General features: G+C 38.7%; 1 protein-coding gene across 5 annotated transcripts in view; it reads left to right on the forward strand.

Annotated features, from left to right (window-relative positions):
* Positions 1-12,516, forward strand: part of RNF149 (ring finger protein 149) — a 90,737-nt gene that overhangs the window by 54,301 nt on the left and 23,920 nt on the right. For 4 of the 5 annotated variants that reach the window (XM_066377204.1, XM_066377205.1, XM_066377208.1 and 1 more), the window contains exons 5-6: positions 1,160-1,256; positions 5,170-5,368. In XM_066377204.1, the coding sequence (XP_066233301.1) occupies positions 1,160-1,256; positions 5,170-5,368 (296 nt within the window). The remainder of the gene's footprint in view (positions 1-1,159; positions 1,257-5,169; positions 5,369-12,516) is intronic. The other variant, XM_066377207.1, reaches the window with a different exon arrangement.

The raw sequence follows: 12,516 nt of genomic DNA on the forward strand, positions 1-12,516 counted from the left end.
GGGTACTTAATGAATTGGGGTCAGTGTAGGTTGATTGTGTCCTGTAGAAAATTATTAACATGGAAAGTATTGTTATTCTAGGGCTGATTTAGATCGAGTCTTTCTGACTTAAAAATAATGCTTGGGGTGCTGCACAGAGAAGCAGCCTCAGGCTAATTTCCTGTTATGTTTAGCACCAGGTATATCCTGACAGCTGAGCTGGATTTTGTACTTGACCCCCTCGTAAGCAAACATGGGACATGTGCATGTTTCCTGGTCTCTTTCTTTGGAGTTTTTACTTTTTTCCTCTATTTTCTCCTGTACTTATTTAATGAGTTTCCCAGTAAGGCCAATGTATTTTATGGTTTTATAAAAATTTCTGTGGGTGCGTCAGTTTTATTTTGAGGATGTAAAGGTCAAAAGGGAAGCTAGACTAGACTGTGTTGTGTAATTAGTACTGTTATTTTTAAGTACACCGGCAGATTTTTGCATGATGAAGAATCCCTAATTGTTTCCTGTGCCCAGCACTGCTGTAAGCACATTACATGTTTGCTCCTCAGAATAACCTGTGGTATATAGGTGAAGAGAGGTTACAGAACTAGTTCAAAGTCACAGTATTTGAGACTCTGGTCCAACACTGGTACTCTTAACTCCTGTTCTTCATCACATAAGAGCCAACTCCAAGAAATCGGTAAAAAAAGAAAATACATACACATTTTTTTTTATTCTGAAAGTGATTAGGTGTTAAAGAGAAATGTAGCATATACAAAAATTTAAAGAAAATGTGTTCTTACAACCCACAGATGATTTGTTAATGTTTCTATATAATCCATTTTATAGACTTCAAGATGCTATCAGTTTAGTATTAGTTTATTACTGTTACTTTAATGTTAGTTTATGCCACATTCATTCTTAGAACGCTTTCAAAAGCATATAAAAATACAATCTAGAATAAGGCAGAAATAAACCATGCTGTTTTTTGTGTACTGAAGGGGAAATTTCCCTATAAGATTCTGTTTAATATAGAAAATAGAATATATAAGAACTTAGAGTTAAGTGAATAGACTAGAATTGTTGATTGGACATTATTTAATTTATAATAAGTTGGTAGAATGTGTTGTTTCCTTTATAAGATATATACATTTATTTTAAAACATTAACACATACTTAATTTTTTTAGGCATATTTTTCATAGAATATGCATTGACCCATGGCTTTTGGATCACCGCACGTGTCCAATGTGTAAACTTGATGTCATCAAAGCCCTGGGATATTGGGTTTGTTACATTTTTGTTTATATTCGATCTTTCCCGTGGTTCTTCCTGAGGAATGCAGTGTCATTACTGGCAAGAGAGATGGACTAAATACTCCTTTCCTTGTGGTTCTCTGAAGTAATGTTCCTCTTCATTAAAAACAATTTTTTAAGATATTCCGAAAATATTAATGAACTAAATTTGTGATTGTAGAATAAAATATTCTCAGTGTTTCCTCAGAGAGTTTGTAATTACATAGAGCACTATATTTTGGTATAATACATTGCAGAAGGTATATGTGCTGGTCAGTCTCATGTAAACAAGAATTATAAAATGTTTGAAATGGAAGGAGCCTCAGACATTTCCTGATTCAAAGTGGACATCTTGCATATGAGGAAGCCAAAGCCAGTGCTTCCTGACACCAGTTATCCCGATTCCTGGGTTTTAGAATCAAATACTGTTGGGAAAATGTATCCTGCATTGTAGTTGCTTCATTGGTTTGATACTTAGATAGGACCTTTCACAGAAAACAGACAAAAGTGAGAGAGAGCACAAAGTAGCCAGCCATGTACTAAGTGCCATATGGATTACATTGGCCCTGCACAGCCCTCTGTGAGGTCTGTACTGCACTGTCTTTTTTGCTAATTAGAAAACTTGAATTTGTTTCTAGCTCACCCACGGTCATAGCTAGTTAATGGGGAATAAGCTTTCAGAAATAAGTTTGCTCTTAATTCCAGGGTCCAGCCTCTTACCTACTGTGCTACCCAAAAGAGGGGACATTGAGGGGAAAAAACAGATTTTTCTAGATTGTTCTAGTTTTCATTGCTTTTAGAGTCTTTATATAATAATGTCTCAAAAATATTCTTGATTAAATAGCAAATAGTTTTGGAATAAAGATCTTTGAAAGAAGTAATTGACGATAAAATACATTTCTCTTCTTGTTAAACATATTTTTATTTGTACAATTAGAAACTACAGAGAAGTTTTGTTTGTTTTCATGCTACGTAAAGCTATGATGGCCCTAAGGCTACAGGTCTGCTAATAGTATTCTCTCATCTTCTAGTTTGCATATCTGCAGAAGATAGTTGAGACCACTACCTTAAAAAACAATGTAATTTTCTATGAACTATATTTTTCATGTGTGAGTTCTAGAATGCCTTCACCATATGTACACAAAAAGGGGGGAAGATCAGCATTTAACCCTTTGAGTAGTGAGTTTTTTTCATGCTCGCTGGCCCCTGGGAGTGTTTTTAGTTTAGTTTTGTTTTTTTTTTTCAAAAAATGGAATTAGTTACAGTTTTATTAACTTAAAATCATGTTTGTTTGATAACCACTTTATGGAAACAAGAACATACATTTGCCTTTTTTTAATGTTGACTTACACATGTATGATCGTACTCTGGATGGTCAGGAGGCACGAGGACATACATGAATATTCGTGCTACTCTCAAAGGGTTAAGAACAACAGTCTTACTTAAATTTCATCTGCTATGATATCTAGAATATTTCTCTCTCCTCCAGAATCTCTAACAGTCATATATTCATAGTTTTTAATAATGATGGCTCTGTTTAGCATATTGTATGTAACATGCTTTTATGAACTAGTCTCATCCCTGTCTGTTCTACCTCCAGACAGGGGATGAGCCTTCTGGGGACAGCATTTCACACGGCAGAATCAAACAGCTAGACAGATGTTTTATTGATAGAGTTTTCCTTCTTCTCTTTTCCTTTCTTACATACTCAGAAGCTCATTTTAAGTAACTTACTTCATGAGTCATTAATTTCAAACCTACTTTGCATATCTAAAATATGTTTAAAAATAATTTCACTGACAATTAGTATTGAGACTTTAATCTTCATGAGTATTGTTTTTGGAAATATAATTTATATATTAAAAATGAAGGTTCTTCATTTTACATAAGGTTGGGTTACTTTCAGAGAATGTTAATTTCAGAAAGCTAGAGTATGTATCCCCAGAAAGCTTAATTTCTTTTTTGAAGAACAGAAACCTGTAGTAACTTTGTTAAACCAAGTAATTAACTTGTCTTGCCTTTAAGTTTTTAAAAATTTTTTGACAAATATGCCATTTTCTTTAGCTCCACTGGCCCCTGCTGTGTTGGATTTTATAAATAGTTATGACATGCTTTCATGTAGTAACTATAACTAGTCATCATTTGCAAGAAAATGTCCACAGTGGGAGAGCAACCAGTTGTCCACAGACATTGAAGCTAGTCCTTTGGTTTGTAGCCGCAACCACTTTGATGTGCCATTTGTCATTGTTGTTTTCATTAATTTGGCAATAAGGTGCTAGATCTGAACTTGGCTCTGGGGAGACAAAGGAGTAAAACAAGCCCTTCCACTGGGGCTCTTGTGTAGTTCATTGTCTGGATTGGGGCCCAGGGTACCCACTCAAACACAGCAAGGTACATAAGAAGGGGGATGTACTCTACCCATGGATGTGGGAAGGGACAAGCAGTGGTGGTTTAGAGGGCCATCTGAACTGAGTGTTAAGGGATTTGTGTGACAGATGAGTACATTGCAGGGGTGTGAACATGTAGGGTTTGAGACTGGCAGGTAGTTATGTTTGGCAGGTATTTAGAGAAATACCTGGAGAAAGCAATAAGGGTGTGCTGAGCACATTTGGACATTATGGTACCTTAACAGGATGTGGTGTGTGGTGTGTCTAGAGTCACATTCTGCAGGTGTTTGTTACTAATGAAAAGGCCGCAGTGGACCACACAGTATTTGGGAGATGGCTGGAGCTCACAGGTGGAACTGCAGTAGGAGCAGCAGGCCAGCATGCCCTTGGCCCTGAGAACCCAAAGGAGGGAAGTGGGGGTTAATGATTGTGCAGTGTTTTCACTCAAAGCAAAGGTGACAGTCTCAGCCAAGGCTCACAGTAAACCTACACTCACCCCTCATTTTATAGGTCGCTTTTACCCAGCAGTGTCATCTGATCACAGCACAGCTTTGACTCTAGTGTTAATCAAACAAGCTTTCTAGAGAGTCCCCACATTCTGAGGCTTAATTTAGTAATCATCCTAGAATCTTGGCCCTTACTTTCATTATTTTATTTTCTTATTTAAAGCAGCAAATGGGGGAGGGGAGAGGAAGGTAGAGGCAAATTGACAGCTGGTTTTTTTTTTAAGTGAACCAAAATCCGTCAGAAGCCCTATGTTGTTGAAAAACCTTGTTCATCTCCGAAACCCTAGTGCAGGGGTCCCCAAACTTTTTACACAGGGGGCCAGTTCACTGTCCCTCAGACCGTTGGAGGGGCGGACTATAAAAAAAAACTATGAACAAATCCCCATGCACACTGCACATATCTTATTTTAAAGTAAAAAACCAAAACGGGAACAAATACAATATTTAAAATAAAGAACAAGTAAATTTAAATCAACAAACTGACCAGTATTTCAATGGGAATTATGCTCCTCTCACTGACCACCAATGAAAGAGGTGCCCCTTCCGGAAGTGCGGTGGGGGCCGGATAAATGGCCTCAGGGGGCCGCATGTGGCCCGCGGGCCGTATTTTGGGGACCCCTGCCCTAGTGCCTCACTGTAGAACAGTACAGCAGTTAGAGATGGTGATTGGAACCTCATGGCCAAGGCCAGAAGTGGTCAGCAGCAGATAGCTAGGCTGATTCCACCCTCCATTCAACAAGGCAAGAAAGTGTCTGTAACAAAGCTTTACTTTTTGTCAACAGTTTAAGGGGTGGCATTGCTTTTATCAAGGAAAAAGTGGTTTTTAGAATAAAAATGTTTAGGTCTTGGAAAGCTGTTTATTGAGAAATAATTCATTGTCGCTAAATAAAAAAATGTACTTTTTTGCTATATTCTGTGTATACGTATACATTTTGTGTGGATTATGAACAAAAGATGATAGATAAGTTTTGATCATGTTACTTAGAAAAGACATTTTCATTTGGTCTCTCAGGGAGAGCTTGAGGATGTGCAGCAGATACCTGCTCCAGAACTGAGCTCTGGACGTGTTCTGGCTGCAAATTTGAATATTAGTGTACAATATGATGACAGAAGTGACTGGAGCAACTCGCCATCCTCCTCCACTAATGAACCAGTGGCACAGTGTGATGTGCATTTTAAAGGTGATGCAGGTGAAAACACAACCTTACTAGGTAAGTAACTTGCAGATTATAAAACAGGCTGACATTATTAGTCATTGAAAGAAAATGAAAAAAAAAACAAAGGAAAAATGAAACCTGTAATCTCACACCGGGAAGTACTATCTTAACATTTTGATGAATATCTTTTTGAAGTTTTTTTTGTGTTTAAGAATGGGGAGAATATGTCATTTATGTGCTATTCGGTAACCTCTTTCTGTATTAATAAGTACATAACTGTATAGCTGCATAATGTTACATTTTGGATTTATTATAATCATTTTTTTAAACCCTGTTGATAGGCTTGTGTTGTAACAACTTGGTATCATTATGTGTATGTTTACCACTTGTCTAATTGTTTTCTGTCATTCTAATAGGTAAAATAGAGTGAATTGCATTTTTTATTGATGAGATTACTTTTCATATTTATTGGTCATTTGTTTTTATTTTAATTTTTATTTATTGATTCTAGAGAGAGAGAAACATTTGTTGTTCCACTTATTTATGCATTCATTGGTTGATTCTTGTCTGTGCTGTATCCAGGAATAAAACCTAGAACCTTAGCATGTTGGGATAATGCTCAAACCAACTGAGTTATCTAGCCAGGGCTGGTCATTTGTTTATTTTATGAGTAGTTTATTTCATTCGTAGTTCATTTTTCTAGAAAGAAACTAATTTTTCATACTGATGCTAAGAGCTCTTTGGTCTTTGACATTTGTATCATAGATTCAATTTCTGTATCCTCTGACTAGTGTATTTTGCTTAGAAAGAAATTTTTATCTAATATTTGTGATTTATATTTTACATTTATATCTTTAATGCACATAGTTCAAGGGGAGATTGAGCTAACCTATTATTTCCCAAATGTTTAACCAATTATCCCCATATTATTTAATAAATGTTTTGTTGTTTGCAAGGCAATGCAAATTCCTTCATCTTTATTTATTTATTTTTTAATTTCTGGCCTGTTCTGCAATTTTTAAGATTAATTTTGACTCTGGTAACTATTTCCTTCATATTGGTGGCCCTGACAAAGGGCCTCTAAGTCTGGGTAGTGATCTCATTGACGTTATGCTACTTGCCTAAATTTCCTTTCTATATGTTTCCTGAATTGGACCTAAGTTACCATATATAAGGTCTACCGGAAAGTTCTGTCCGTTTCTATCACAACAAGTTTTGACACGTAAGCACATGTTTATTTGGCGCATGTGTGCCTCTCTATTTTTATCACTTAATTTATACATACTGACGTAGCAAATGAACTAAAAGTTGATTCACGTTAGTCTTATGTGTGAAGCGATAGTGTACCCATGGCTACTGATAAAGTTCATTTACGCCACTGTAAATTTTACAAATTTCAACAAGAAAGAAATGCTACAGAAGCATGTCTGTCGCATCCACCATATTCCCCAGACTTAGCACCCTCCAAGTATCACTTGTTTTTGTCCTTACAAAATTTTTTGAAGGGCAAAAATTCAAAAATGAAGAAGATACCAAACAAGCACTGGTTCAATTTTTCGCATCAAAAGATAAAATATTTTTCAAAAATGGGATATACAAAATGCCCTCACGCTGGCAAGAAATCATTGATAATAATGGCAATTATATTACTCAATAAAGTTTATTGATGGTAAGAAAAGTTGTATTTTGTTTTATTCCAAAAATGGACAGAACTTTCCGGTAGACCATATATTGAATATATATATATTATATATAAATATATATATATTTTAATTTTTATTTTTTTAAGCAAAAGAGTGAGTGAGACAGGGAGAAAGATGAGAAGCATCAACTTGTAGTTGCCACACTTTAGTTGTTCATCGATTTCTTCTCGTATGTACCTTGACCCTGGGGGCTCCAACCGAGCCAGTGATTCTTTGCTCAAGCCAGTGATGTTGGGCTCAAGCTGGTGAGCCTATGCTCAAGCGGGTTATCTTCGAGTTTTTTTGTTTGTTTGTTTGTTTGTATTTTTCTGAAGTGAGAAGCAGGGGAGGGGGCAGAAAGACTCACGCATGCGCTTGACCGGGATCTACCTGGTATGCCCACCAGGATGCTCGTCCCCTCTGGGGCGTTGCTGCTGCAACGGGAGCCATTCTAGCGCCTGAGGCAGAGGCCATGGAGCCATCCCCAGCGCCCGGGCCAACTTTGCTCCAATGGAGCCTCGGCTGCGGGAGGGGAAGAGAGAGAGAAGAAGGAGAGGGGGGAGAAGGGTGGAAAAGCAGATGGGCGCTTCTCCTTTGTGCCCTGACCAGGAATCGAACTCAGGACTTCCACATGTCAGGCCAACACTCTACCACTGAGCCCACCTGCCAGGGTATCTCGGGGTTTTGAACCTGTGTCCTCAGTGGTTGCAGGTTGACACTGTCCACTGCACCACCACCTGGTCAGGGTCTCATTTTTATTATTATATAGTTTCTTTACCTTTCAAGTGTAATGAATCTAAATGCAAGGAATCTAAAATCTAAATGCAAGGAATTCACTAAAAGTCATTATTAACAATTACTGTGTGAATAAAACTTATAAGCAGAGTAACTACTTAAGTCTTTATTACTTTGGAGATATCTGATTTATTTAACCACATTTGAGGGGAAAAAAAGGAATACACTTTTTTCTTACTAAATTTATCTTGTAAGGACTGTAGTAGGCTTTGGCCTCTTGAGACTGACAGTACTAGCAGCTAAAATATTGTACTGTATCTTCCCTTGGACCTCCATACAGGCAATACGGGGTTCTTCACATAATCAGTAAACCTGTGTAACAGGTTTTCTTTTGGCTAAAGCATATTTTCAGTTAAAAAATATTTTTTCCTGGCCTGACTTTTGGTAGTACAGTGGATAAAGCATTGACCTGGAATGCTGAGGTTGCCAGTTTGGAACCCTGGGCTTGCCTGGTCAAGGCACATACGGGAGATGATTCTTCTTGCTCCTCTCCCCCCCCCCCCTTCTCTCTCTTTCCTCTCTAAAATGAATAAATAAAAAAAAATTATTAAAAAAATAATAATTTTTCCTGCAGTCCTCAAAGTAATGTGAAATTTAATATGATGTTTCATTTTTCTACTTAATATATATATTTTTCACTTTATTGTTCTTTTAGCCCAGGTCTACATTGTATTATTTAAGTGCTACAGGAAGACTCCAGTAACTAGCAGAATTTTCTAATGTCATAGAACATAGTTATAGTTTTTGCTAATTTCTTTTGCATTGATGGTCTTTATATAATTCGTTGGTTTAAGTAGATTTGACTACACAAGTCAGGCAGCATTTGCAAAAGGGCACTGAGATTTTTAAAGCCTCTGGCTTCAAGAATAACAGCTTTCATTGTAGGTGAGAAACTCAGTGCTGTTTTTATCTAGAAAAGTCAACTTTTTAGAGTCTGTATCATTGGAGGGTATAATTCTAAATGCATATAATCATGGAATAATTTATCTCCATAATGCCGTATGGTTTATTTTTATTTTTCATTTCCTATTTTTGTTTGGCTAAGGTAAAATTCTTTTGTATCCGATGAGCTTATTTAAACACAGCAGAGACTGGTATAAAAGAGGAAAAAAAACATGTAAGTTAATATTGGAAAATTATTTGGCAGATTTTAATTTGCCATGACTAGTTGGCACAGTCTCAGAAAACAAATTTGATTTTTGGGAAGAAAATTTGATTTTTTTTCCTTTTTTTTTCATTTTTCTGAAGCTGGAAACGGGGAGGCAGTCAGACAGACTCCCGCATGCGCCCGACCGGGATCCACCTGGCATGCCCACCAGGGGGCGATGCTCTCCCTTTCTGGGGGGTTGCTCTGTCGCGTCCAGAGCCATTCTAGCGCCTGAGGCAGAGGCCACAGAGCCATCTCCAGCGCCCGGGCCATCTTTTGCTCCAATGGAGCCTCGCTGCGGGAGGGGAAGAGAGAGACAGAGAGGAAGGAGAGGGGGAGGGGTGGAGAAGCAAATGGGCGCCTCTCCTGTGTGCCCTGGCCGGGAATCGAACCCGGGACTCCTGCACGCCAGGCCGACGCTCTACTGCTGAGCCAACCGGCCAGGGCGAAAATTTGATTTTTGTATTGAATTCATATTATTTTGATGTTGTCAAATCACTGTCTAAAATGTGACTTCCCAAATGTAGTAGAACTTCAGGCCTGACCTGTGGTGGCACAGTAGATAATGCGTCAACCTGTAATGCTGAGGTCGCTGGTTCAAGAACACAGGCTTGCCCTGTCAAGACACATGTGAGAAGCCACTATGAGTTGCTTCCTGCTCCTCTCCCCATCTTTTTCTCTCTCTCTCCTTTCTATAAAAATCAGTAAATAAAGTCTTTAAAAAATATTTAAAAATAAAAAAGAACTTCACTGCTTCCCAACATGTAAAAACAAACACGTTTAAAAAATATTTAGGGAAACTAGTTACTTCAGAGAGACAAAAACTTGGCCCTTTAAAATTATTTTGCTCACTAACAGTATGATTGCAATAGAAGTGACCTTCCTGTGCTTTGAATGAGTGCAGGACCATTTGTATGATTTTATGCCGAGCACAATCTCTTAATATTTGATAGGCTTAATAAAGGGACAAGAAAAGGAAAGTTAGAAAAATTGCATTTCATTCTCTTGGTTCCAGTTAGTGAAGTTCTACTATGTGCATTTCATTCTGTGATGGGTTTATTTTCTAATAAACACTAGGAAGAAATTTTTACTTTAAAAAATTACATAGCAAAAGTATTTTATTTGTTGGAACATTTAAGTAAACAGTATTTTAATTAATTTATTTTTTTTGAGAGTATTAAAGCTGGGACAGTGAGACGAGGAAGTGCTTAAGATAGAAGAAGCAACAGGAGATCCTAGGGGGCTGCTTTGGTTCTCTAGAAATGTTACAGAAAAGAAGTGAGTCAAGGAGGGGCTGCTGTTAACTCACTGGAAAGTCAGAGTAAATGGGCCTTGGAAACAGGTTCAGGAGGTGAGCCCAGGAGAACTGCTGCTGCCTGCTGTTCCCCTGCTTGCAGGTCTCTTGCAGACCCTTAGAGTCTAGGAGGTGCACTGCCGCGGACCAGCGCGGCTCCAAATAACGGTGCGGAATTAAGGAAACACACTTGTCAGAACAAAACCGATGGGACCGGGAGGACTCCTCAAACTGCCTGGCAGCATCTGAGTGCCTCACAGCCCCAGTTCGCTTTATTATATAGACCTATGCAAATCAAGGACCCTGATACAAGGTTGCACATCAAAGGCTAAGACAGGAATTCTCCCAAGGCAAAAACAGGATACATTAGTGAAATTTACAAACATCTGAAACCAACAAAGAGTCAGAGGAAGGGCATGTATATTGCTTCCTGCAACCCAAGGAAGGAAGTGGAGTGGGTGCAAACACTCAGCATCAAAGCCAAATATGGAGATGGAGGGGGTAGAACTTAGCCCCCTGCTAAGCCTCGAATCTATAATGGCTTTTTGCCATTAACGGTCCACAACATATCCCCCTTTTCTTTTTAATTTGTGTGCTGAGATTTGCACTCATCTGATTTTCTAATTTGGAGGCAGACGGAAAAAATACAGAACAAACACAAAATTAGTATAGCCAATGCTAACAGATACTCAAAACAAGTATACTAATACATCACAGTGATCAAAGCCTTTAAGCAAACTCTTTTAAGCTAATACAACAAGAATCTATAAAAGAGTAATGTCCTTAAAGTGTTCACCAAGTCCAAGTTGGCACCAACACCATTCCAAATCTCTGCAAAAGCAACCCAACCCCAGTTCAGTCCAACAAAAACTGTCACAAGAGCAAGAGTCCAGGAAAAGTCCACATTCAGGAGAAGTCCATATGGCACTGGAATTGCTGTCACACTTCCACACTCTGCAGTTAGCGTCAAAGTCCCAATGACCGCTGCTCCCAGCTGGCAATGACCCAGGTAGACTGGAAAAGCCATCTATAGCACGCATGAAGACGGAGCTTCCGTTTTCCTCAAACTGGAAAGATGAACCCAGGGGTCCTATACTGGAGCTTTACAGCCATGGGGTGGTGAGGAGAACCTTGGGATACACTAAGCTGGGTGGCAGAGGTAAATTTGTAAGTTGGCAAAAAAGGAAAAAAGGAGCTCTGAATTAGGAGTAGGTCCTAGCCTAAAATATTGAGTGGGGCATTAAGGCAGGAGGAATAAAGGAAAGACTATATATTAATCAAAGCAGCAGAAAACAGGACTATCAATACCCACAACAGAGATCTTCGAGGGAAGAATAAAAAACCTGAATATTCAGGCAAGACCTAGTTAAATGGCCCTTGTGTAAAATGAGACCGGTCTACTGGCTACTTGGAAGAAATACCCCAGGCTCGTCCACAGTGTCGTAGATGGGGCCGACGGCCCTGGGCACCTTTTAGCCTTCAGTGGCAAATCCCAGTATTCTGGGCAAGGTTAGGTCACAGGTGGCTGGAGCAGGGCTGGAAGAGACTGAACCCTCCCTTAGAGGAGCGAGAGGGAAACCTACCTTCCAGTGTCCCTTCTTCCTCGCAGCAAAAGCATGTAAGCCTGGCAGGCTTTGGCTCAAATGACCATCCTTTCCACTATTGAAGCAGGGCCCTGATGAAGTTCCAGTTGTAGCGTTGGAGCCTCTGAGGGCGTATGCCAAGAGCTAGTATTTTACCTGATCTCCTTTGGGCTTTTTTGGCCTCTTGGTACCTTAAAAGCCATGCTCAGAAGATCTCGCTGAGGGGCTTGAGAGTCCCTATCTGCCTATATCTGGAGCTCTTCAGAAAAGGACAAAACACTGTTATTAGCTGGAATCAAATAAAAATAAAAAAAGGGGTAGTAGTTTGCAGGACAAAAAATTTGGCATCTGTTGTACATCAGCATTAAAAAAAAACTGAAGTAAAAAGCGTAACAGGGTAGACCTGCAGGAGCTCCAGGACATGACTCCCCCCCCCCCTTTTATATTATTTACAATTGAATCACACTTTACAATATTTTGACTTCAAATATTGCAAGAAATTCTTGACTTTGTTAACTTTTAACAAAAATAGAGTAAAAGCACCTCCAAACAACATTCCCACACTTATCAAAACACCCCCTTAACATTAATTAACAGGCACTTTAGAGAGTACATATCAAAACTGAAAAATCCCATTGTGATCTTCATTATTCTTCTACAGCAAAAAAAATCTTTACACCTTTATTATGTAAATCTATGCT

The sequence above is a fragment of the Saccopteryx leptura genome, chromosome 3, assembly GCF_036850995.1.
Source record: "Saccopteryx leptura isolate mSacLep1 chromosome 3, mSacLep1_pri_phased_curated, whole genome shotgun sequence".
NCBI classification, from domain to species: Eukaryota; Metazoa; Chordata; class Mammalia; order Chiroptera; family Emballonuridae; genus Saccopteryx; species Saccopteryx leptura.